Raw genomic sequence first — 24,417 nt, 5'->3', positions numbered from 1 at the left:
TGTCTGGAATCCTCAGACCTTTCATCCGGGGTTCCCAGGAGCAGAACGGTCGGCTGCACGCTCGTTTGTTGATTAACGTAGGAGCAGAATGAAAGGGTCTACAAAATTCTGTTTCAGGATTAATGCAACAGCATAATTTAATTTAAAGCAACAGCAGAGTTGTTAAAACAAAAAGCAAGAATCCCCATCTTCTGGATTCCTCCTGCAGTTTTCTAGGGGCTGTTGGACCACGCACCAGACATCTGCAGAATACAGGCTCTCCCCAGCAGGAACTCAGTCAAACTCCAGCTCACTCGGAGAGGCACCAACCATATCCCTCTGTTCAGAACGGAGCAGCACTCTGAACTGGAGAGGCGAGCTCAGCAGTCGGCTGCTTAAAGGGACACTCTCGAGGTTAGACCCAAAATGCCACCTTCCTTATTTGGTGAGGAACCGACTCTGGGTTCTGAAGTACATTTTTTGTTTGTTTGTTTTGAGACTATCGCTCCTTTGCTGGGAAAATGAAGTAGATGAGGGCGGGGGGAGAAATCAGCCCTACTGTTTACATGCCTTAGGATTAGGACAGGGGATGGCCACACAGCCGAGAGAGTTCTGAAACATGGCCCGCTGCCATCTCAGAGCAAGACGGGACAGCGCATGTTAGGACATGGTCTCCACGGGCTGTGCTTCCGTACTGGAACAGGTGCAGAGAAGAGCTAACAGGAGGCTCCAAGGACTGGAAAACCTACTTTATGAGAGGAGACTCAAGGAGCTTGGCTTGTTTAGCCTAACCAAAAGAAAGCTGAAGGGAAATAGGATTGCTCTCTATAAATACATCAGAGGGATAAATACCAGGGAGGAAGAGGAGTTAAGTTTAAATTAAGCATCAGTGTGGACACAAGAACAAATGGCTATAAACTGGCCATCAACAAGTTTAGGCTCGAAATTCGGTGAAGGTTTCTAACCATCAGAGGAGTGGCGTTCTGGACCAGCCTTCCCAGGGGAGCAGTGGGGGGCAAAATACCTAACTGGCTTCAAGACTGATCTTGATTAGTTTATGGCGGGGGCGGTATGTGATGAGACTGCCTACAATGGCATGTGGCCCGTCAGTGACTGCTAGCAGCAAATATCTCCAATGGCCAGTGATGGGACACTAGACAAGGAGGGATCTGAGTTACAACAGAGAATTCTTTCCCAGATGTCTGGCTAGTGGATCTTGCTCACATGCTCAGGGTATAATTCAGTGGTCCCCATACTTTTCAGGGTTCCCCCCCCGCCTGTGCCCCCTCAGGAGCCGGGACCATGGCTTGGGGGGAGGAGGGGAAACGTCGACAGGGGTAAGGGGCCAAGGCTGGAGTCATGGCTGGAGGGAAGTCTGGGGCCAGGACCAGGAACGGAGCCACGGCCAGGGGCCGGGGCCGAGGCTGGGGCTGGGGCTGGAATTGGGAGCCAGTACTGCAGCTGGGGGCAGAGAGGGGCTCCCTCCACACCCCCCATGAGGGCTGGCCCAGGCCTGCTACGCCCTGAATGTTTCTCCGTATCCCCCCGGTTTGGGGACCACTGGTCTAACTGATCTCCATATTTGGGGTTAGGAAGGAATTTTCCCCTGGATCAGATTGGTAAAGATCCTGGAGCTTTTTCATCTTCCTCTACAGAATGGGGCACGGGTCACTTACAGGTTTAAACTAGTGTAAATGGTGGAGTCTCTAACCTGAAGTCTTTGAACCATGATTTGAGGATGTTAGTAACTCAGCCAGAGGTTACGGGTCTATTACAGGAGTGGGTGGGTGAGGTTCTGTGGCCTGCAATGTGCAGGTGGTCAGACTAGATGATCATGACGGTCCCTTCTAACCTTAAAGTCTAAGAGTCTATACCAACTGCAATCTGCACTTGGGTTTCTGGCAACTGGCCGATGCAGCCGCTCAGCTGGGCAAACCGTGGATGCCTTTGCCTTAGGACTGCACAAAAAACAATATTTCATGCTTTTGTGGATCTACAGCAGACACTTCACTAACAAACTAGTCTCAGAGCTCTGCTGGCATCACCCAGGACTCAAAGACTGCTGCACAAAAAAGGAAGCAAATAAGAAGGGGGGGGGGCAGTTCAAAAAGAGAAACAGCTGAGAAAGGAATGCTATTTTCCAGTTTCTAAGAGGGTAGAACAAGGAGCTATTGAGAACCTACGAAACATACAATCCTGTGTAGCAGTATTCGCGATTTTTATACTGTGTAGGTTGCAGGCACAAGACGACATTATCACACGTGAGTAAGAGCAATATTCTATCCAGCAGAAGGCAGGGGCGTCACCCGTCAATGTAATGCCTTATGATACAGAAAATACTCTGAATTCCTATGGTACCTTCCCTAGGAGGATCCCAAAGCACGTTATAAACTGGACTCCCCTGAACAGTAAGTATTATCCCCATTTACAGAGGAGGAAGTGCAGGCACAAAGAGATGACGTATTTACCCAAGGAAGCTCGTGACGGAGCCTGGACTAGAACCCATCTTCCCTAGTGCCAGGACATCCTCACCTAGAAAGTCCAGCTCCCTAGACAAATGGAGAGAATGAACAAACAAAACATAAAAAATACTTGATTGCAGCTCCCTGAGGCATGAACCAGCGTGGGAGCCCTCTCCTGGCATGGGTACAGAAATGTGGTGGAGAGATATTGTCTTGCCGTCTGGAGTCCCAACTCTTAGCCCACTGTGAGGCAACAATAAAGATTTTCTAGCCCGCGAGCAGAACGGGAGACGTTACACCTCAAATGATAAATTAAGCCCCAGATTCCTTTTCTGCATTAGTCCCTTCAGGGCATCCTGTGCCCCACATGAGATAACCAGTTCTGCGCTCCCCATCTTAGGCCTTATCCCTGCTATTGGCCAGGAGTGGATTGGCAGCACTACTCTCATTTGTGTCGGATTTGTGTTTCCCCTGCGTGCCCTATCCTGAGCAGCACTTTTCACCTTGTTCTTTACATGCAACGCTCAGCACCCGGGCAGTGCAGGAGCCAGCCCTCAGTCTGGCTTTCTCTTCTCCCCAGGGATACAAGCTGGAGGGCTTGGCTGTGGAGAAAATGAACTGCCCCTTTTCTGTCTACCAAGGGCTGCTCTTGTGGGGTCAGGCTGTGGAAAGGGGACCTGGGGGAGATTACCATCTGTCTGCCTGAATGATTACACACACACACACACACACAACCAGAGACATGAATGTTCAGAGTTTTCTTATCTAGAGGAAAGGAAGCTTCTGTGTTTACTTTGTGTTACAAAATCAACTAGGAAAAAGCTGCTTTTTACTCTAGATAGAGCCTCTGTCATAGGCTCTGTTCTAAACTCCCGAGCCACAGAGGGAAAGATAAACACAGCTCTTTTCCTGAACGTAACAAATGTAACAAAGTCCTTCTATAATTGGGTTATTTTTCTAACCCTCTGGTACTGTTCCCCCACTCCCTTGGTATGACAGGCATCTCAAGGGCATCAGGCTCAGGGGAGCTCCTGGCAGTTTGCTTTTATATACCACACAAAAACACAGATTCTCAGGAGCTAGGGGGTTTGTAAGGGACCCGGACATCCAATGTGTGCGTTAGGGCTTTTGGACAGTGCAAAGAATCATGACCTGGACTAACGACCTCATTGAACCTTCTGCAGCACTTTTCATCTTCAGAGCACTGAACAGACACTCAATACGGCCAACACTTGCAATGCTATTGTGACAGCTAAGGGTTTATTTAAAGCCCCAGCTCCTAGGAAATCAAGTGATTTCCTGAGAATCTTCGCTTTCCTTTAACAAGTGAGTTTCTAGCCCTCCTGGTTGCAGAGAGAAGCTTGAAAACATAACCCGAGTGTGCCTTAGTGGCTCCGAAACCTGAAGCAAAGAAAACAAACCCAACATTTATTACAATTTTGTTTTAAATCTCATGGGCTTTTTGGAGCCCAGCTCAGGAGTTTTGAAAGTCTGGAGCTGGCAATACTGCACTGGTTTATTCTCTCTCAAAACAGTCTGGTGCAGTACACAAGCATCATCCCCTTTTATAGGCTGGGAAACTGGCACACACAGGTCCCGATTTTCAAGTGTGCTGAGTCCTTGCGGCTCCCACTGACTTCAACTGGAGTTGAGGGTGGTTGGCCCCTTCTGAGGCTATGTCTGTGCTACAGTGGTACAGATACAGTGGTGCAACTGTGCCGCTGTAGCGTAGATGCTCTCTACATTGATGGCAGGGGTTTTTCCATCGCTGTAGTTAAGCCATCTCTCCAAGAGATGGTAACTACATTGACAGAATTCTTTCATCGACATAGCCACATCTACCCTGGGAATTACATTGACCTAACTATGGTTCCTCCTGGGGGTATTCTGCGCCACGTGGGAGCGACGCTGGATCCCCAGCGGTGTTAAGCGACCACATAGCAGCAGCTTCCACGAATGCTTTTGAACGATCTGTACCAGGCCAGGAGACAGAGACTATTTCACTTGGAGGCGGCCCTTACTCTGTGCCTTTGTCACCTCAAGACTAGATTTCTGCAATACGCTCTCTGTGGGTCTATACTTCGTATCAATCCAGAAGCTGAAGCTGATGCAGAATGTGGCACCCGCTTATTATGTTGCGCTTGCCAATAGTAGCGCATGACACCTGTGCTCCATGATAGGTACTGGCTGCCTATAGCTTTCCAAACTGAATTTTAAAGTTAATCTTGACCTACAAAGCCCTAACTGGCCTGGAGCCTTGCTGCCTGGGAGATCACCTCACTCTTCTGGCCAAACAGCTGCAGTCAGCAGAGACACTCCAGCTGGATTCGCCTTGATGTGAGAGAGACAAGGGGCTGGCAGTAGTGCCTTCAGCTTTGAATCAAGCTTTGCCCAAGTGTATTGGCCTTCCAGGCACCCTATGTGGCAGTGAGTGGGCTGCCGCAGAGAGTAGGGTTGATGGAGGGTAGATCTGTGGGGATCTGCTCCATTGTGTAAGGGGTTCAGCTTTGTTGGCCATCAGGGGATTGAGCTGATATTTAATTCTATTATTTTTAAGGGCTTGTCTGCACAAGCAGTTATTCAGGGGCAGCTATTCTGAAATCACTTCACACTTGGACATGCTTATTCTGGAATAACGGTGTTGTTTCCAAATTAGCTTAGTAGGCAGGGTGTACGGGGGGCGGGGGGGCAAGCAGGGGCATTCCCCCCCAATAATCGGCAAGGGCACAGAACTCCTGCAGCCTCAGGGCTGTGGCAAGGAGAGCGAGCTCCTCCGGCCCCGGGGCTGCGGTTGGGTCACAGCGCTCCTCTGGCCTTGGGGCTGCAGAATGTGCCCCTCCAAAAGCAGTCGATTTTTTTAAATTCCTGCGCACACCGCTGAGCGTAGTCAACTTTGTTGTCACATAGGTCAACCGTTGTGGAAGCAGAGTCTGTCAGCCAGCCGAGACAGCAGGGGGCACTCAGTGATGTTTTCGGCGGGTGCAGCAAATATGGTGTTTTTTTTTTAATTTGTCAATGATGGGTTAATGTGGGGTTTAAAAAGCATAGTAGAAATTTAGAATCCCGAGGGAATTCTTCCTCAGTAATAGCATGTTATGGTAAATCAAAGCTTGAGCCTAAAAATGACTCGACAACCCTTTAAATATAATAGGCTTATCCCTAAATCTCCCAAGGTGTGTGCAAGTAAGTAAGGTCAGTGGTAGGCAAACCCTCAGGAAAGGTTTGAAAATGGAGCTGGTTGGCAAGAAGGCAAATACGTGTAAACAGACAAGCATGGCAATGTGAATCAATTTCCCACCGGTTGTTTCCAGTTCTCACTATGCCCTGTTCCTGCGTGCACCTAGGGTGGTGTTCCCTAAATCCTTCTCAGTTAGTCAGCTCCCAGGCGCTAAGTCAGCTGCCTTTAGGGCTGGTGTCTAGCAAAGAAGGAGTGATAGAAGACAGGAGACTTGAGGGCTAAAGTCAAAATAAGACATTATCCCAGTTGCAAAACAGAGCTTTACAACCTGGGCACTAATTAGTGGCTTGAAGGGTGAACGACTCCCTCCCACCACAGTGGGAAGCAGCTAATAAACTAATTAGGATAATGGATAACCGAACAGATAAAACTCTTAAGCTATCGGCTAGGTCACAGACCAGAGCCTATTCTACACACTAACAGCTCAGCAGAGGGGAGTTTCCAGCTGCCCTTGGAAGGAGTGTGTGGTGGGCACACTTGTGTCTGTATACATAGTGACATGGCAGTGTGTGACCAATGGCAGCAGATATGTTGTCCACACAAACCCATCCTTTAAAGACCAGCCCAACTATTTATTGATCATCACCTATACACCTTGAAGGCATCTCAGCATGGGTCTGCTTTGCTGCATGTCCCTGAACTACAGACGATTCCTTACAACTTCATTCTGGGACCCAAGCTTTCCCTTCCGCTCCCTAAGCCTGCTCTCTCCGGGAGAGAAGACAGCGTGATGTGGTTTTCATCCTTGGGCAAAGGACGGCTAACACAAGCAGATACTCCAAATCTAATGTCAGAGATGAATCAGCAGGGGGTATTCATGCAGCACGCTAATATCACAACACACTTTTTTTTTTACATGCTAAATGCCTCCAGCCAGAGGTCAAAGCCTGCTTCCAGCACCACAGCTCTCCCACCATGGTGTCCTGCAAATCTTCCCATTAAAATAATGAATATGGGACATCCTAGTGTCTTAGCCGTTTTCAGAATGGAGGCTAATAGTGGTGTCCCCAGGGGTCTGTACTGGGACCAGTGCTGTTCAATATATTCATAAATGATCTGGGGAAAGGGGTAAACAGTGAGGTGGCAAAATGTGCAGATGATACAAAACTACTCAAGATCATTAAGTACAAAAGAGACGGTAAAAAGGGATCTCACAAAACTGGGTGACTGGGCAACAAAATGGCAGCTGAAATTCAATGCTGATAAATGCAAAGTAATACACAAGGGATTTCTGGTTCCAGCCTCTTATGGGCATGTGGAGAAAAGTGTGCTCAGTTAGAGACAGTACCCTGATAGCAAGTAGAAAGGAGGACAGTGGACATGACTTTTGGGAAGGAGGCAGTCACAAGCAGGTGGAATGGGAGGAGCATCTTGGCCCATCAAGGATGTAGAAGCAGTTAAAAAAAAAAAAAGTCACAACTACAAATGTTGTCCCAGGTTCCTGCCTCCCTCGTGTATGTTTAGAGCGAAATAAGTGAGTCACCAAGGAGAAAACAAGCTTATCGAATCCTTTCTCGTGCAAACGTGAAATGTCATGCACAGGACTGGTAGAGGAGCCGAACGAGCATGGGCAGTGAGGGGATAGGAGTGGGGCTGCTACTGCTGCCTGGCTCTTGCTAGATCTCCAGATGCAGTTTAGCACATCTGGAACATGATGCAGTATTAGGAACTGAGAAGGACGGCTCAGGAAGCTAGACAGCCTGTGTTACTAGGAAGCAGGAAAGCTGCACTCAGATCCCATGCTGGAGTTCCTTGTTTTCTGAATGGGAGAGGACTGCATGTGTTACAGACGAAGCTTGCTCACTTCCCAGTAGGCCTCATGTTATGGGACAAATTCTCTGCTGGCATAAATTGGCGTGGTGTGGTGCGGTGCCCCAGACTTCACTGGACCTGTGCCAATTTACACAAACAAAGAATCTGGCCCTATATCAGCAGCAGGGTTAAATGAGTTCACCCACCACTCCTGGCCACTGTTTGGCGACTTGAAAGGAGGAAGACAAGTGGAACCAAAACTCCCATCCTACCCAGATTTCCTAACCCAGCCCCGTCCTCCAGATCCTTCTCAGGAGTGTCCCAGATTGCAGGTGTCTGAGATGGAGCCATATGGCAGTTTTGGGTTAGGGACACTTGGAGGGAGACTAGAGAGACAAAAAACATCTGTGAACACAAATCAAGAGGTCTGCTTTGGCCAGTTAAACAGGGCCTGCCTGCAGGATAATCAGCAAAGCGTGCCATTTTACAGCAGATCTCATGCAGTCAAGACACTCATCACTACATTTCAGCTATTTTTGTTGGCTCCACTGCATTTTCAGCTTGTGAAAGGATGACCATTATAGATCACGAGTGGGAGGAAATCAATGAGCTGGACCTCAGCGGAAGTCCCCTGTCAGACACAGCCACCAACTGCTGTATCATTAGCCCATTCGTCTGACGCCATGGGAGACCTCTAGCAACTCAGAGAATTAGGGCCAGTCCAGGTGGTAGGCCAAGAAAAAAAAACACCTCTTTGTTCTAGCATTCTATTTCCCCTCTAGCATCTTGGCTTTAAATTCTAGCCCCTACTACCAAGACATCTCGTCACAGCACAATTCCTGATGCCGAGGAGGAGGAAGAGTTTCCTCCAAGACTTCAATGCTGTTTTGCAACGGCTGGCAAGGGGACATGAGCAAATAAAACAGCAGCCGAATGCTACTCCTGGATCTTCCAGCCTTGAGCCCAGGTCTCCAAAGCCGCAGGAAGATGAGCCCGTCGCCTTCCGCCCTGTGAATAGCTTGCCATTAGTTCCCATGCTCTCTCTCACTCTCTCTTGCATCTTTCACATAAGCCAAGCAACATTACAAACAACCTCCCCGTAACTCCCGGCCACCCCCACAGACTGTACATTAATAGTGTCTGCCTTTAGCTCCACGCTGGGAACACTGGGCACACCCCTCTCTCTGCATGGCATCACTTCCAAACACCGCCTCCTGAGGAGACGTGGAACAAGCTCCAGCACTCCCTCGCCCCCTCACGCAGAGTGGCCACAACCAGGGACTCTGGGAAAAGAAGAAACTGGTAGCCATGGAAGAGGCATGGCAATGGGGAAAACACAGCAGCAAACAGCTCGGCCTTGAGCTTGGGACACAGACCTGGGAGATTTCATTCACAAACCAAAGCAGAGCAACTTTCGCCTGGGCTCCCTTACGGGGCCTGGAAGGAAGAACTCAGGCATTTTGACCAATGATCCCTTTGGCAATAAAGCAAAAGCAGATTCTAACAGACGACCTATCGGGCTGGGCATTATGATTATCACGTTTGCCCTCAAAATGGTGCCTTCTATAGCGCCTTGAGACACCTCAGGTACCAGAAGCCATGTGGTAAAAAAATACGTCCCTGTCTGTTTTAACTGCTCCTACTCTCCTGTCTCTGCCCTTGATGAAAGCCAGGCTGTCTGACATGCCACTCCAACACCGACCACAGGACATATGCGGATAAGTATTGTTTTTAATTTAGCACTGGGCTCTTCATGTGACATTGTTCCTAAATACCAGCCTCCTGGGAAAGATTTAACTAGTCCCAGCCCTGCCTCTGCTCTGAAGGAAGCTCAGAGGGGAATTAACCCTGGATTCGGGAAAGAAGAACCTGGAGGCTGGAGCAATGAAAATAAAACAAACCAAGATGCCTTCAGACTCGTGACAATGACCTGAGGGATTTAACCTGGATTGGAATTGCAGGGTTGCAATTTTAACAAACCATTCGTGGTGAAGAACTGATGGTGACGTAAAAAAATACTTAAGCTAAGGTGCAATCTAGACACAGTTTCACTCACGTTTTCCTCAGCAAAGCTGTGAGCTCCTTCAGGCAATGCAGATAGTTCATGAGCCATGGCACTGTTTTGTTTCTGGAGTTGTGAAGCGTGCAAGCACACTGTCTGCCTAGCCGTGGCATCCCTTACTGATTTCCAGTTGGCAAGAAGTTCTCTGAGTTGATAATATTTGCAAGGCTGGAAATAAACCCATTATTCTTTCAATGTACAGATATCACTTCAGTTGGCTTGAAGTTCCCAAGCAGGAACAGAGGAAGGAAGATCTCAGTTTTACCATCAAACAATTTTCATAGTTGACCAGCCCACCTTGGGAAAGAAAACCATATCAATTCTGTTCAGTTCAACTAGACTGCCAATTGCATTGACTGCATCTATGTGGGACTTATTAGGCTTTTTTATTTTTTTTTAAATAAATGATTACTTATGGTTACAGGTGGAGCTGGCAGCGCCATCTACCGTTTCAGATGTCTGCACACTTGCCATCATAAGCCCCCATTTTCCATTGTTTATAACTTTGCCAAGCTCTAATCAGTTGGGCTGAAATTGTCTATGCTGGGTGTCTACCTCAGATTGAACTTTTTTGGAAAGCTTCAGCAAAAATGGTTCAGCCATTTCTGAGAATGAGATTAAGGAAAAATTGTTTTGCCTGTGTTAAAATCATTCATCCAGCTGTTTCACTGAAAAGCTCTAACACCTTCCTGCTTTGCAGCATGGGCTTGACATTGGCAAGGGCACTGCCTTGGTGTCACGGGTTTGCCCTTTGCTATTCCTGTGATAATTCACCCAAATTTGGCCAAGTTATAAGCCTTTGAAAAAATCACTGTTTCCACGTGCTCAGTAGAGACTTGTCAGAGTTTGGCGACTACATTCTCTGAAGATGCTGCCTGCAGTAAGCATGCTCAAACCCAGGGCTTCAGGGATTGAGCAGGTCTTTCCCTGCAATTGCTGCCTAGCCTCATCTGTGGTGCCAGGCACCAAAACTGAAAGCAGGGAAACCGTCTCTTCTATGTGCTAGATCAGGGGTCTCAAAAACACGGCCCGCGGGGTTATTTTCTGCGGCCCGCCAGCTCCCCGCAGCCCCTCCGCCAGTGTTTACCTAGAGCGGCTCCAGCCCGGCGCACACCGGGGACAGGGCAGGCTCCCTGCCTGCCCTGCCCCCGCGCCTCTCCGGGAACCGTCCAGAACCTGGGGGAGGGGGGCCACAGGGGCCTGTGTGTTCCCTGGCCACTCCTCCAGGTACCGCTCCCATTGGCCGCGGTTCCCTGTTCCCAGCCAATGGGAGCTGTGGGGGGCAGTGCTTGGAAGCAAGGGCAACACACAGACCCCTGTGCCCCCCCTCCCCCAGGTTCTGGCTGCTTCCTGGAGTGGTGCGGGGGCAGGGCAGGCAGGCAGGGAGCCTGCCCTGCCCCCGGTGCGTGCTGGGCCAGAGCCCGCCCCCCGATCCCCTCCTGCAGCCTAACCCCCTGTCCTGAGCCCCTTGCTGCACCCCGCACCCCTCCTGCACCCCAACCCCCTGCCCTGAGCCCCCTGCCACACCCTGAACCCCTCCTGCAGCCCAACCCCCTGCCACACCCTGACCCCCTGCTGCACCCCTCACCCCTCCTGCACCCCACACCCCAACTCCCTGCCCTGAGCCCCCTGCACACCTCCTGCACCTCAACTCCCTGCCCTGTGCCCCCGCCACACCCCACATCCCTCCTGCACCCCCTGAGGGCAGGAAGGGAGCGGAGTTGGGGTGGGGATTTTGGGGAAGGGGTTGGAATGGGGGCAGGGAAGGGGTGGGAAGAGGCGGGGCCTCATGGAAGGGGTGGAGTGCGGGCGGGGCCAGGGCGGCAGGGTGGGTGTCAGTGATGCGGCCCTCGGGCCAATGTACTAGTCCTCATGTGGCCCTCGTGATCATTTGAGTTTGAGACCCCTGCGCTAAATGTTCCTCCTGCTGGCTCTGAGGCAGCATAGAGGAGGAAGATGCCTGACCTAAATGCAGAGAGGACAAAAGCCAGGTGGGGTGGAAAGAGTAGATTGGGACAAGGAACCTGGGGGTGGGGGCAGATGAGGAGCCTAGGGGAGATGGGGAAGGGAGAGAACGAAATCTGCTGAGGAGTCCGCCCATGTGAACCCAGTTGCAAGACATGCCTCACATCGTTGTTACACAAGACACCCCAAACCTCCCATCCATATGGTTTGACTTTGCAGACAGGCACATGGTAAATTAGCTGCATCCCAAGGACACACTGGCAGCCATGTATCCTCGCTTTTGTGTGCTTGGTTTCCCAGCTCAGTTATCCTGTTTACTTTTAAAAGGGGAGATAAAATGGATTAAGACTTGCTTAAAGACTGCCAAAGAAACATTATCCCAAGGTTCTGGAAAGACTGGCCTCTACCTATTCAGAGAGAATGGACTCCTGCCATGGCGGATACTGCTGGTAGGAAAGGGCTGAATTTATAGCACCACCCAACACTTATGGGTTTCCTGAAACATGGGAGCCTTCCCAGGACTATACAGAAGCCGAGCAATGAGTCCTGAAACACTTGCACCTCACGGTGAAGCAAACAGCTGCCTTCTTCCCTCTGAATTTCCTTTACTCGTTCAGTTTGGGCCTGATCCAACTTCAATTAAAACCAATGGAAAGCGTCCCAATTCCCTTAAGCAGTGGATGCAGCAGGCTGTTAATTCCTTCTCCGTTAGCGGTTATAGCAGCCGTTCTCAACCTGCAGCCTGCAAGCTGCTTATGGCCCCATCAGCACATAGCTACGGCCTATGTGATATCCTTAGGGCCATACAGGTAGTCTATATATTGTGTGGATGCGGCTCACGTAACACATAGAAAGCTGCATATGCAGCCCACAATGGTAACTAGGCTGAGAACCACTGGGTTATAGATTTTGCTATCATCCGTAGTATCCCACGGCTATGTTTAAAGGGTGGAAATGTAGCTAGGTACTTGTCGCATCTCCACGGTACGTGAGCAGCAATGCTTGGTGGTGAGGATATCATCTCTCGCCTCCTGTGAAGAGGGATGGACTTTGCCACCTGCCTAACAGGATTCTTCACAATAGTCTGGTATAACTGCCACTCTCTTCTGATAGCCACCTCTTCATTTTTTACAAACAAAAATGGGCTTGGATAGAAACCTCACAGAACACCAAGCCTGGAAGTCCATCCAACTGTGCTTCTGTACCCAGACCAAACTATCGTGGATTCCTATAGGTACAATGAAGAGCTACCAGCACATACTATGCCCAGTTCTGCTTCCAATTACATCTCTGCCACCTCACTCAGTTCAGTCAGCTTGCATACGTGTACACTCAACCCCAGGCTAATAGGACTGTGTTTGGACTCACCATTAACCCTCTCCTTAGCACCTCTCCCCATAACATAATATCCTGCTGGGGTAACTGTGACAATAACAGGAAGTTATATCATATCTCCTCTGCAAAAGAGCTGTGAGAACTGCAGACAGAGAAGATACCAGCCAAGCATTAGAGTCCATCCTGTATCTCCTAGTCAGAGCAATCTCTGATGACCTGAGGTCAGGTGCTCAGACATTCCAGTGATCCAATGTATTACAGGACGAGTTTGATTTTAACCCCCCAGCAGGGGGTGTTAATTCAGGAAGGGAAAGCAGAGCTTCATTACATTGCACTTGGGTCTTTTACAGACCCACTGATTCACAATTAATCTACACTTTTCACCCATAGGCAATAATGCAGAGTATGTTTTGGCCCACATTGGTTTTCTCTCATTATCTCTTTATTTCATTTGATTGCTCCTAAAATTTGCTAAGGATCTCCCGCCATTGGATAAGTCCTGCTGGAACTGTAATGAAATCAGCTAAGTGCTCAACTTGCAGGTTCATGCTTTTCCCCTGATAAACATAAAGCCTATTTGGGAATGGAGGAGAGGGGAGGCAGGGAACTCAGCCAATAGCAAAACAGTCTGCAGGCTCCCAAATGGCATCATAATTTAATTTAACTATGATCGGAGGGACAGAAAACAAGCACAGTCTAAAATGCTGACATACAATTAAAGGTGAGATTCAGCATTAAGATTCAGCATTGCCATAGAATCATAGAGACATAGGGCTGGAAGGGATCTCAAGAGTTCAGGCCCCCATGCCGAGGCAAGATTAAGTATACCTCGACCATCCCTGACAGGAGTTTGTCTAACCTTTTCTTAAAACCTCCAAAACGCGGATTCTACAGCCTCCCACAATACCTGTTCCAGTGTTTAACTATCCTTAAAGTTAGAAAGTTTTTCCTAATATCCTAATGAGTTCAGTTCCTCTGGGTCAAATCCTAGGCCCTATGCCAAGCCTAAGAGAATCCTCAGCATAGGACAGGGTCCCCCTTGCTCCTATGGCTGTTACTGTAGCCTCCAGGCTACAGCTGGCTCTATGGCAGCTGTGCCTACGCCCTACACTGAGTCCCCTTAGTCGTGGATCCACTGGTCATGTCCCACCATCAGCACTCCCCTTGCATGGTATTGCAGAGGAAGCTTGCGGAACACAGTTCTGGGTCCCAAGGAAGGAGCGGAATCCCTAAAACTGATAGCCTGCCCTCTTGGACAGTGGAAATTTACTGATTCCTCTACCTATCAGGCCTTCTGGGCCCCCAGGGGGATGGGCAGCTGAACTGGCACCTCTGTAAGGCCCTTTGACAAAGCCCAGAGTGCACCAGATTGCGACTGTTTCTGGGCAGAGACACAATATCACATTACAATAAATATAAACTATCGCCAGCTCAGGAAAGATCTACAGTGCTCCCAGGGCCAGATCCTCAGCTGCTGTAAATTGTCATAGCTCCACTGATGTGAAGAAAAAGGGGGGTGGGAAGTAATAAAATGGATTAATGCTAATGCCGCCACGCCCATTTACACCAGCTGAGGATAACAGAGCTAGGCCTGTTTATATCAGCTAAGGATCTGCACTCACTGTCTAAAACATGAGATTCGGTGCCCATTACAGGCTATATCGCCATCACTAGTCTGGCACAAGACAGGGGCAACTCCTCCACATTAAGAGCCGAGAGCTCGCCCCATGGCCCTTGCTCAGTTAAGCACCTATATGCAGCTCTTACCTGCCGTGATCGTGTCTACGTCCCTCGCGGCCAGCTCCTCCACCTCAGATCTCTTCCGTAGCTCCAGACGCCGGGAGAACCCTTCCTTGGGCTTCCATAGGTCCTGAATCAGAAGGGGCTTCTCATTATCACCGAGGACTCGCAACCCTTCCGTTTGCCACTGCTTCTCAGAGCCGCTGAACATCCCAATGACATCACACAGCACATAGTGGCCGGCGTCCACCTTGCTCAGCCCATAGCGCTCCAGCGCCTCCTTCACCAGCTCCTGCGCACTTGAGCTCCCCGTGGCAAGGACACTCTTGTAGTTGGTGCCCGCACAGATGTTGCCCCCAAATATCTTCAGGACCCCAGGGGCTGAAACCTGAGTGGAAAGTTCAGCTGGGTCATCGCTGCTTGCAAGGGGGAAAGCCGACACCGAGCTGCGGTCCTTGTAGCTCAGCGTCCGGTACAAGACCTGAGAGAATATCCGGCTCTGACGCTTAAGTTTGTTTTTGGAAGGTGAGGACATGGCGGACGAAGATCCATAGAACATAGCGGGTGAGGTCGTCATGGGACACAGCTGCAGAGTGAACAGAAACAAAAAAGGCAAATCAGCATTTTAAAGCCCTGAGGGGAAACAGAGATAATAGCAAGCATATGAGCAGTAACCTTCAAACAAACTGGAGCAGGAGTGACTCCAAGATCCCATGCCTGGACTGTGGCCCAGAGGGGACATGCGGTCATCTCTGGAATGGCAAGAAGAGAGCAGGAATGATGCTGTGAGTTTACATGTGTGACACAGGACAGCAGGAGCCAAATTTATCCCTTATCCCTGAAATCAGTGGAATTACCCCAGAGATGAATTTTCCCTAGGAATTTGATCTGGAGCTATACCAAGCATCCTTGGTTTATAGACCAATGGATGTCTCTCCTGGCTACCCAAGCGCAACGCTTCCCTGCAGATGTTCTCGGGGCGAGAGAAAAGCAGAGCCCAGCAGTTGCGTTACACTTAGAACACAAGAGGAGATTGTGACACAGAAGCTCATTGGTGCCAATTGGCAAAGGGTTTACTGTTCTTCACAACCAACTCCTGCATTAGTCCTGACAAACTCACTACACATAATACACCACTTTCATGGTATTTATCCATGAAGGGTAGCATGTGTGAAAACTTTTAATTTATCGATACTCATAATCATTGCAAGATGTGTATCTGGGTGATATTTAAGGGGTAATGTGATGTGTGCCAGACTGGGTGACACCTCACAGGAAAATTTCTTTGCTGAATGCCTGTCATAGCCAGTTAGTGGGGGAATTTGGCACAGATTTTCTGGGCTTGCCTACATTTCAGTTTAGATTTTGCAGCTCTACTTTTAAATAAAAGATTTATATTTTAAAATCACATTCTCACATTAGGACTCGAGTGAGATCTGGCAAGAGACATCTGGCAAGAGAAAAGCATCTTATGCATCTATACCAAGGCTAAGCACAGCTAGAAATATCCTAAGGTGCTGATTCTAACTTTATGAATCACCCTACAGTAGGTGGACAAATTAGGATCAGTCTCTGGTAGGCCTGTGATGTGAATTTTTCCCCTCCAAGAATATCTCACCCATTCACATAGACGATTCTTTAAAAATCTGGGTACATATTGTTATATAAATTATCAACTTTAAACCAACAGCTGATTTATAACAGGATCATTCCTACCAAGGCACAGTGTGACAATCCTGATGCGTGAATGGACACACAATTGCAACTGTGAGTATGTGAGTTACTGCTGGACACATGCTTCCCTAGGTTTAAGAGATTTCAATAAAAGTCCCAACAACACTTTGTAGCTAAATAGCTTGATGATGCCAAGAGCGATTGTATCAAGGGCAAGCATGGAAGGAGCATTTGTTCCACTGGACACAGGGCAGAACTTGGAGTTTTATTTGTCTCCACACTCCTCCTACTTGACCTACACTCTGCGATAACAGCGTGTGACATTACTGCTGGAGAAAGGTGCTGGGCTGACAACCCTGGAAACCGCAGGCTTCTCTTTATCCCAAAACAGGTACAGCACAGACAGTACCAGGGCAAGCTTCCTCCACCCTACTACTGTGCATCAAACCTCAGAGGGAGGCACCACCTAAGTCTACATCCCCCATTCAATCCCTGGCCTCTGCTGAGGCTGTCAACAACATCGTCAAGCAGGGCCAGCTGTGATGGCCATATGGCTTTAATGTGGCCACTTGGGGCATGAGGCCATGAAGCTCATTTTGCTGCAGACACTGAGCAGACATCAGATAGTGACTAAGCGAGGTTGTTACTAGTATCCTGGACTGGGCGTGAAATGGCAGCCTACAGGCAAAAGGTTCTATATAGACAATTAGCACTGCTATGTTATATTATCACTACTACTTTGCACTCTTGGAGCGCTTTCCATTCAAGGATCTCGTAACCCTCCCTCTGAGGCAGACATCAATCATCATCAACCACAGTTAGCACCTATACAGAACACATCTCCTCCACAGATCTCAGAGCACTTTACAAAGATGGAGAGGCCGCATTATTCCTCTTTTATTAATACTGTACTATAGTGGCTCTCAACCTTTCCAGACCACTGTACCCCTTTCAGGAGTCTGGTTTGTCCTGCGTACGCCAAGTTTCACCTCACTTAAAAACTACTTGCTTACAAAACCAGACATAAAAATACAGAAGTGTCACAGCTCATTATTACTGAAAAATTGCTGAAAAATTGCATTTTTACCACATAATTATAAAATAAATCAATTGGAATATAAATATTGTACTTACATTTCAGTGTACAGTACATAGAGCAGTTCAAACAAGCCATTGTCCGTATGAAATTTTAGTCTGTACTGACTTCACTAGTGCTTTTAATGGAGCCTGTTGTAAAACTAGGGCAATATCTAGATGAGTTGGTGCACCCCCTGGAAGACCTCCACGTACCCCCAGAAGTATGTGTACCCCTGGTTGAGAACCACTGTTGTAATAGAGGCAAAGAGAGGCCAGGGGACTTACCTAATTTCCTATAGTAAATCAGCAGCAGAGTAGGGATGAGACTGAGACATGTGCCCGATCTACAGGGCCACTTCGCCTCCCGTAGACGATGCTATTTCTGTCAGGTCTTTCACAATATCCAAGAAGAGCGCGCACGTTATCAGAAAGATTGTCCATCGGCACTGGACAGACTCCAAACCACCTTCCAGCTCAGGATGGGAAAGCATCCCTGCTGCTAATGGAAGAGGCCACCTTCTGATCTTATTGGTTTTTGTGAGCAGTGGGAACTTCTCCAAGGTATAATCTCTCTGACTTCTCCCATTCAGTCTGCACACATACACATATCCCACCCAGCTCTAGCTGCAGTGTGACCCCCTTCCCCTGCTCCCAGACAGCCTTACTGATGCTCCTTCTCATGCCCTGTCCTCCCTTATCACCTTCCACATACCGCTCACATCACATCATTGCCCCTTTCAAGAGCCATCTGGGCACCCAGGGCAAAAGGAGGCAGGGAGGCAGACCCCTTTCCCCATTAACTCACAGGCGACTTGGCCCCTCCCCATCCCTTCCTGGGGTGAAGTGGATGAGGCAACTGAGGCATAGAAAGATTACATGATTTGTGCAAGGTCAGTGGCTCTAACACAGAACTGGTGACTTCCAGTCTGCAGCTATGAGCACAGGACCATGCTTTCTGCTCCCAGATAATATCTTATTTCCAATCCTGAGTCCGACAGTCTCCCCTGAATCTGTAATAGCATTTACCTTTGCAGTGATTTGGCTCAGAAAGAAACAAAGCAAGAAACAGAGAGGGGAAAAAACACTCTCCCTTTCCCCTCCTGCTCCAAGGCAGAGAGGTGACTTTCCCTGCTGGAGTAGCAGCAGCAGCCAAGAGCAACAGGCTCCCTGAAAGGTCTCTCCCTCAGGCAGGCAATTAATAATGGCAAAACCTGACAGGTGGTCAAATAAAAAAAGTGAGTCAGTCCCAAAGCACTGAGCAATGGGATTGGTCCATTGCAGGGAGGGAGAGTTCTCCATAGGAATGAGGGCAGCAGAGCAATAGAAAGGGGTGAATCCCCCACTACACACACACACAAACGCACACTCAGCTCCAGGTCTGGTGTGAACCCAGATGGATTTGTGGCCTAAATGCGTGATTACAGCAGCCCCCAAATCAGGCCCCATCGTGCTAGGCGCTGTACAGATACAGAGTAAAGGACAGCGCCTGCCCCAGAGTTTACAGTCTACATACACAAGGCAGAGAGAGGGTTGGGGAAAGGAAGTTTTATCATCCGCATTTAACAGATGAGGAAATAGGGCAGAGAGACAGTCAGGGTATGTCAACGCTGCAGTTAAACACCCAGGGCCGGCCTGTGTCAGCTGACTCAGGCTTCTTGGGTTCGGGGTGCGGGGCTGTAACCCTGTGGTGCAGACACTCAGGCTCAGGCTGGAGCCCGGGCTCCGGGACCCTACAGCCCGCGCCTGAACACCTACACCGCAATTTAACAGCCCCGCAGCCCGAGCCCAGTCAGCTAGCCCGGGAGTTTAACTGCAGTGCCTTGTCAGTTAAAACGGATGCAGTATTTAGCTTGAAAAATATACATATATTATATTATATAAAAATATAATCTTTGGGGCTCGGTTTGCTGTATTTTATGATTTGTATTGATTTATCTATGAGGCTCATCATAACATCTAAGCCCCTCAAATATTAATAGGAGTACTTGTGGCACCTTAGAGACTAACAAATTTATTTGAGTATAAGCTTTCATGAGCTACAGCTCACTTCATCGGATGCAAACTGTATTTTCCACTGAATGCATCCGATGAAGTGAGCTGTAGCTCACGAAAGCTTATGCTCAAATAAATTGGTTAGTCTCTAAGGTGCCACAAGTCCTCCTTTTCTTTTTGCGGATACAGACTAACACGGCTGCTACTCTGAAACCTGTCAAATATTAAGGAATTTATTCTTCCTACATCCTTTTGAGATAGGGAAATACTATTTTCCTCCATCTCACAAATGGGAAAACTGAGGCACAGGAAGTCTGTGGCAGAGATGGGATTAGAACCCAGAACTCATGAATTGTCATGTAGTGCCATAGAAATGTTAAATAATAATAATCCACAAGACCATTCTTCTTCCCTCGATTTAGAACTTGACCGTCAGCTCTGATTTAAAACCTGAGTTTGGCATTCACTAAAATAACATTTCTCGGGAGCATTGCTGTAGCTATGGGCTCAAGCCACGAGGAGAGTAAGTCTTGGGTCATCCAAAACTGGTAACTGGCTGATTGAGGACCAACTTTCACAAGCCCCTAGGATCAGAGAGGGTCCGTAATTTTCCAACAAAATTTGTTCTCATTGGGAAGTGTTGATTCATTGAAACCATTTGCAGGAAAGGGGCTGGTTACGATAAATCTCCCAGTTTGAACATTATTTGAAGAAAGTTTCAAAACTGTCAAAACATCCCATTTGGGCATTATAAAAAAGTTTCAATGTATCTACTTGAAATGACTTTTCATTTTGAAATGTCAATTTATACCGAAAAGGTTAAACATGTTTTTTAAATGGTCAAAATCAAAACAAAACATTTTGACCGACCAAACTGCAATTTTATTATTATTATTATTGGTTCACAAAACTTTGAGATTTTGACTTTTCATTCCATTATGGGACAGAAAAAATCTTTAAACATCAAAAACCCTTGCGGGATGGGAAAATTGTTCCCTGCCCAACTCTACCTAGGAAGGTCCAATCAGCCCTCACTAGCAATAGATTGCTGGAGCATGGCAAAGGGATTCTGGAAAAGGACAGAAGAAAAATTGATGCAGCTCGGCGTATGTCTACACTAGAAATGCTGCAGCTGCACCACTCTAGTGCTGTAGCGCACACAGTGTAGACCCTCTTCTGTCGCTGTAGTAAATCCACCTCCCTGAGAGGCAGTACATAATCGAGAGAAGAATTCTTCCGTCGACCTAATGGTGTCAACACTGGGGCTTAGGTCAGCTTAACCACATCTCTGATGGATGTGAATTTTTCACACCCCTGAGCGACGTAGCTAGATAGACCTAACTTTCTAGTGTAGACCAGCCCTAGGAGTCTGCCCGAAAGACTCCACTGACAGATGAACGAGAGAGAGAGAAAATAACTTTTATGTAAGAATCATTTAGAGCATCCAGATAGCTGAATATTTTCCCAGCTAATCTCATCAGTGCAAAACTCCCTTCAGCACCTATACAATTTTGTGACACTTCCAGCTGCAGAAACCAATTCCTTCAAGCCCCAAACGTGGGCAGCTAAAACCAGCTGTACTTTTTAAAGTGCCCATCTGAATGTTAACTACATTGTTTAGAACGCAGCAACTTTTGTGTTCTTTCTGTAGAACGCCCTATGCAAACTCAGCTTCTCTAGTTCCAGAGGCCCAAAACTTCAGAGCAAAATATGTTTCATCCATACAAAGAGGCTCCAAGCATGGTCATTTCACTGTTGTGCGTGTAGTTCAGGAAAGGCTCCAGTTTGCAATGTGCTGAAAACTCAGAGATCTTACTGACTTTAAATGGAGTGATGGGTGTTCAGCCCATCCAGAAATCATGGCTTTTTGCAAAATACAAAATAAGATATGGTCTTGTTTCCATCCAAGAGCCTAAGGGACAACATAGAGTGATAATGAAACATGCTCTTTCCAGACCTCCATGCTCATGAGCATCTTATCAGAAACTAAACCGAGAGGAGTAGGTTTCAGAGTAGCAGCCTTGTTAGTCTGTATCCGTAAAAAGAACAGGAGTACTTGTGGCACCTTAGAGACTAACAAATTTATTAGAGCATAAGCTTTGGAGTAGAACAAACACTGGGACTAGGTTTCAGCTAAGATCACCTCAGCTCATATTACCTGTGACAAAGTAACTCCAGGTCTACCGAGTCATTGGGGGAGGGAGGGGGGAGAATGTTCAAAACCACCTAAGCAATTTAGGCACACAAGCCTTATGGAGAGTCACTAGGACTTGTGCACCTAAATACCTCATGCACCTAAATCCCCAAAATCTCCTTGGTGCTTACAGTACAGTTCCACTATTATGCTGTTATAAAACATGCACTGTTTGAGGACAAAAAACTTGCAGCAGAGGTAGGCAGCTCCAGACATTCCAAACGTTTGCCATATGCAAAAGTAGAAAGCAAGATTTTTGGGGGGGCATCTACTATTGAAAACTATAAAGGAATCAGCCAGAGGTTTGTTTTTCCTCTCAGAGGAATCTGTATCAACTATCTAGGCATCTCTTCGCATGTCATGGAACACACAGACCAGCCACACCAACGATGGCTATTCATCTTGCCATGATGCCATTATTTATTCTGCACTGTTTTGGTAATGATCATAACAAATTAATTTGATGTTCACGGGGTCAACACATGTCCTCCCATCTGAGCACTGCACTGCAATGTATCATTAGCAGGTCAATGGTGTTGTAAATAAAACACCACAAAATCTAATAGTCACTTAGGCTTGTTGGGGTATAATTTCAACATCCCAAAATCAGCTGGGCAGCTCCTGTTATGTATTTATGTCTGTTCCTGTATTTTCACTCCAGGCATCCGATGAAGTGGGTTCTAGCCCACGAAAGCTTACGCCCAAATAAATTTGTTAGTCTCTAAGGTGCCACAAGGACTCCTCGTTGTTTTTGTTAGTACCAAAGGCAGTCATAAGAACAGTTTCCTATGGCGGAGTGGCATCCCTACTCCCCCATTGTATCAGCACTCAGTAACTTTAAACATTAGCAGCCTGTCCCAAATGTTCCAGCTAAGTGTCTCCTGGTGCCTATTTAAAGACCTTTACTTACCTTACCATTCTTTTCACATCTCTTTCTTTCAGTCACTTATTCTCCTCTTCATAGCAAACCCTGCAGCTTCCCCTGCATTATTCATTTTCACAGAAACTTGTTCCTCCCACTTCTGAAACAGGACAGGAAAATAGAGAACATCATTTTGCTTTCACCCCAGTTACAAAAATCTGCAAGAGCCATTCAATTATATCCTCTAGTCCTCCAGCGATAGTGTGATGTGATGGCTTATGTGTATATAAGAGACACAGGACTGCTCTACCGAAATATACCAAAAAGAAAAGGAGTACTAGTGGCACCTTAGAGACTAACAAATTTATTTGAGCATAAGCTTTCGTGAGCTACAGCTCCTGCATCCAATCCACGAAAGCTCAAATAAATTGGTTAGTCTCTAAGGTGCCACAAGTACTCCTTTTCTTTTTGCAAATACAGACTAACACGGCTGCTACTCTGAAACCTGAAATATATCAGCAGCTTGTGGATATAATAGCACCCCCTGGTGGAGCTGTTCTTTCATCTTTGGCGCAGGGGCTAAAGTACATCTCTACAGTACTACTCACAGGTGCCCTCATATTTAGTATCCAGCTACTCTTCTCCATCTTGATCCAAGTAGCCAGAGCATGGCATGCTGGGGCCTGTAGTCTCCATGGGCTAAACCTGCAGATGAAGGTGGCCCATGAGCTGACGGGTAGATGGTGAGCTGGCGACTGATATGGCTGTACACTTGCTTGTCCAGCCATGACCCACCGGGACAACTATACTCGAAAGGGTGCTGCAGCTGGATTGGCTGAGAGTCTGATACCAAGGCCTTTCTCAGCAGTGTGATCTCCTTAGCAGGGTAAGTTAGATTGAGACAGAGCCCGATCACGTTTAAGTCTAAATGTAAGACTGACTTCTCTAACAAAGCCTTGTCCAGTTAGCGGAGTCTACCCCAAAGGCACAGAGGGTGAGGAAGGGGGAGAGAAAGGCAAGGCAAGAAGGAAGCATTATAGGAGAGGAAGGCAGGGAAGGTGAGAAAAAGGGAATGAGGGGAGACAGCGAGCACAGAGCCCTCTTTCTGCAGGCTCACTGCTATCTTTAGTTGGTGGCTATTGCTTAGATACTGTGATGACAGGAGCCTGAGCAATACCGGAGAGAAACAGATCTGTGGACACATTCTTAGATGAATTACAAGGGATGCTATCACCTCTTGGGATCACAGACCGCTACACCAGGTCTAGCAGCTCACTCAAAATCCCAGCAGCACTACTCCAAGATCATAAGGGGACAAAGTTGGGAAAAGACTTCCAGAGAGTGCAGGGTCAGGAAGGAACACATTTCCTTCAGCTCTTCCCCTTTTAGCCTGTAAAAAAACATGCCAGGCACAACAGGTAGAGAGAGTCAAATATGCTAGTGGGTCTAGCTAACAGATCAGCCCAATAGTCCATCAAAGGTGCTACCCTGCCCAGAGAAAAGCAAGTCGCCCCTGGAATTCCCCCTGGGGAGCGCTACATATTTTTAACCCACTCAAAGATTTTCATCCTCGGCTTGTTCTATTTTGCCGTGTCTCTCTATATGAAGGAGGGCAGCCCAGGCATTCATAGCCAGCCCTCTGCTTTCCCATACTTGTTAAAATATGACGAACTGAAAAACGGAATTGAAAAGAGACCCCTGTTGAAGCAGCAGCTTCTGACCTGGTCAACGCGTCTTAGGGCAGGTCTACACTGAAACCGCTGCATCAGTGGTGCAGCTGCGCCGTGTAGCACTTAAGCTTCTACGCCGATGGGAGAGCTCTTCCCGTCAGCGTAGTCAGTCCACCTCCACGAGAGGCAATAGCTATGGTGACAGGAGAAGCCCTGTCTACACTGGGGGTTAGGTCAGTATAAGTACGTCACTCAGGGGTGTGGGTTTTTCACACCCCTGAACGACGTAGTTATACCGCTATAAGTCTGTAGTGGAGACCTGGCCTTAGAAAGAGGTAGTCAGTGCCGAGAAATAATCTTTGTCATAGATTCACAGAGTTTAAAGCCAGAAGGAGCCACTGGGTCATCATCGGGT

At 47.8% G+C, this 24,417-nt stretch overlaps 1 protein-coding gene across 2 annotated transcripts in view; it reads right to left on the bottom strand.

The window, feature by feature from the left end:
* The window catches only part of RADIL (Rap associating with DIL domain), a 69,849-nt gene that overhangs the window by 41,539 nt on the left and 3,893 nt on the right, over positions 1 to 24,417 (bottom strand). Inside the window, exons 2-3 of one of the 2 annotated variants that reach the window (XM_074965161.1) lie at positions 22,381 to 22,492; positions 14,561 to 15,119 (exon numbers count right to left, since the gene is read on the bottom strand). In XM_074965161.1, the coding sequence (XP_074821262.1) occupies positions 14,561 to 15,110 (550 nt within the window). In that variant the 5' untranslated portion in view covers positions 15,111 to 15,119; positions 22,381 to 22,492. The remainder of the gene's footprint in view (positions 1 to 14,560; positions 15,120 to 22,380; positions 22,493 to 24,417) is intronic. The other variant, XM_074965162.1, reaches the window with a different exon arrangement.

Source organism: Natator depressus, chromosome 10 (assembly GCF_965152275.1).
Source record: "Natator depressus isolate rNatDep1 chromosome 10, rNatDep2.hap1, whole genome shotgun sequence".
Classification (NCBI taxonomy): domain Eukaryota; kingdom Metazoa; phylum Chordata; order Testudines; family Cheloniidae; genus Natator; species Natator depressus.
The sequence above is the reverse complement of the archived record's forward strand: the minus strand, read 5'-3'. Positions and strand labels throughout refer to the sequence as shown.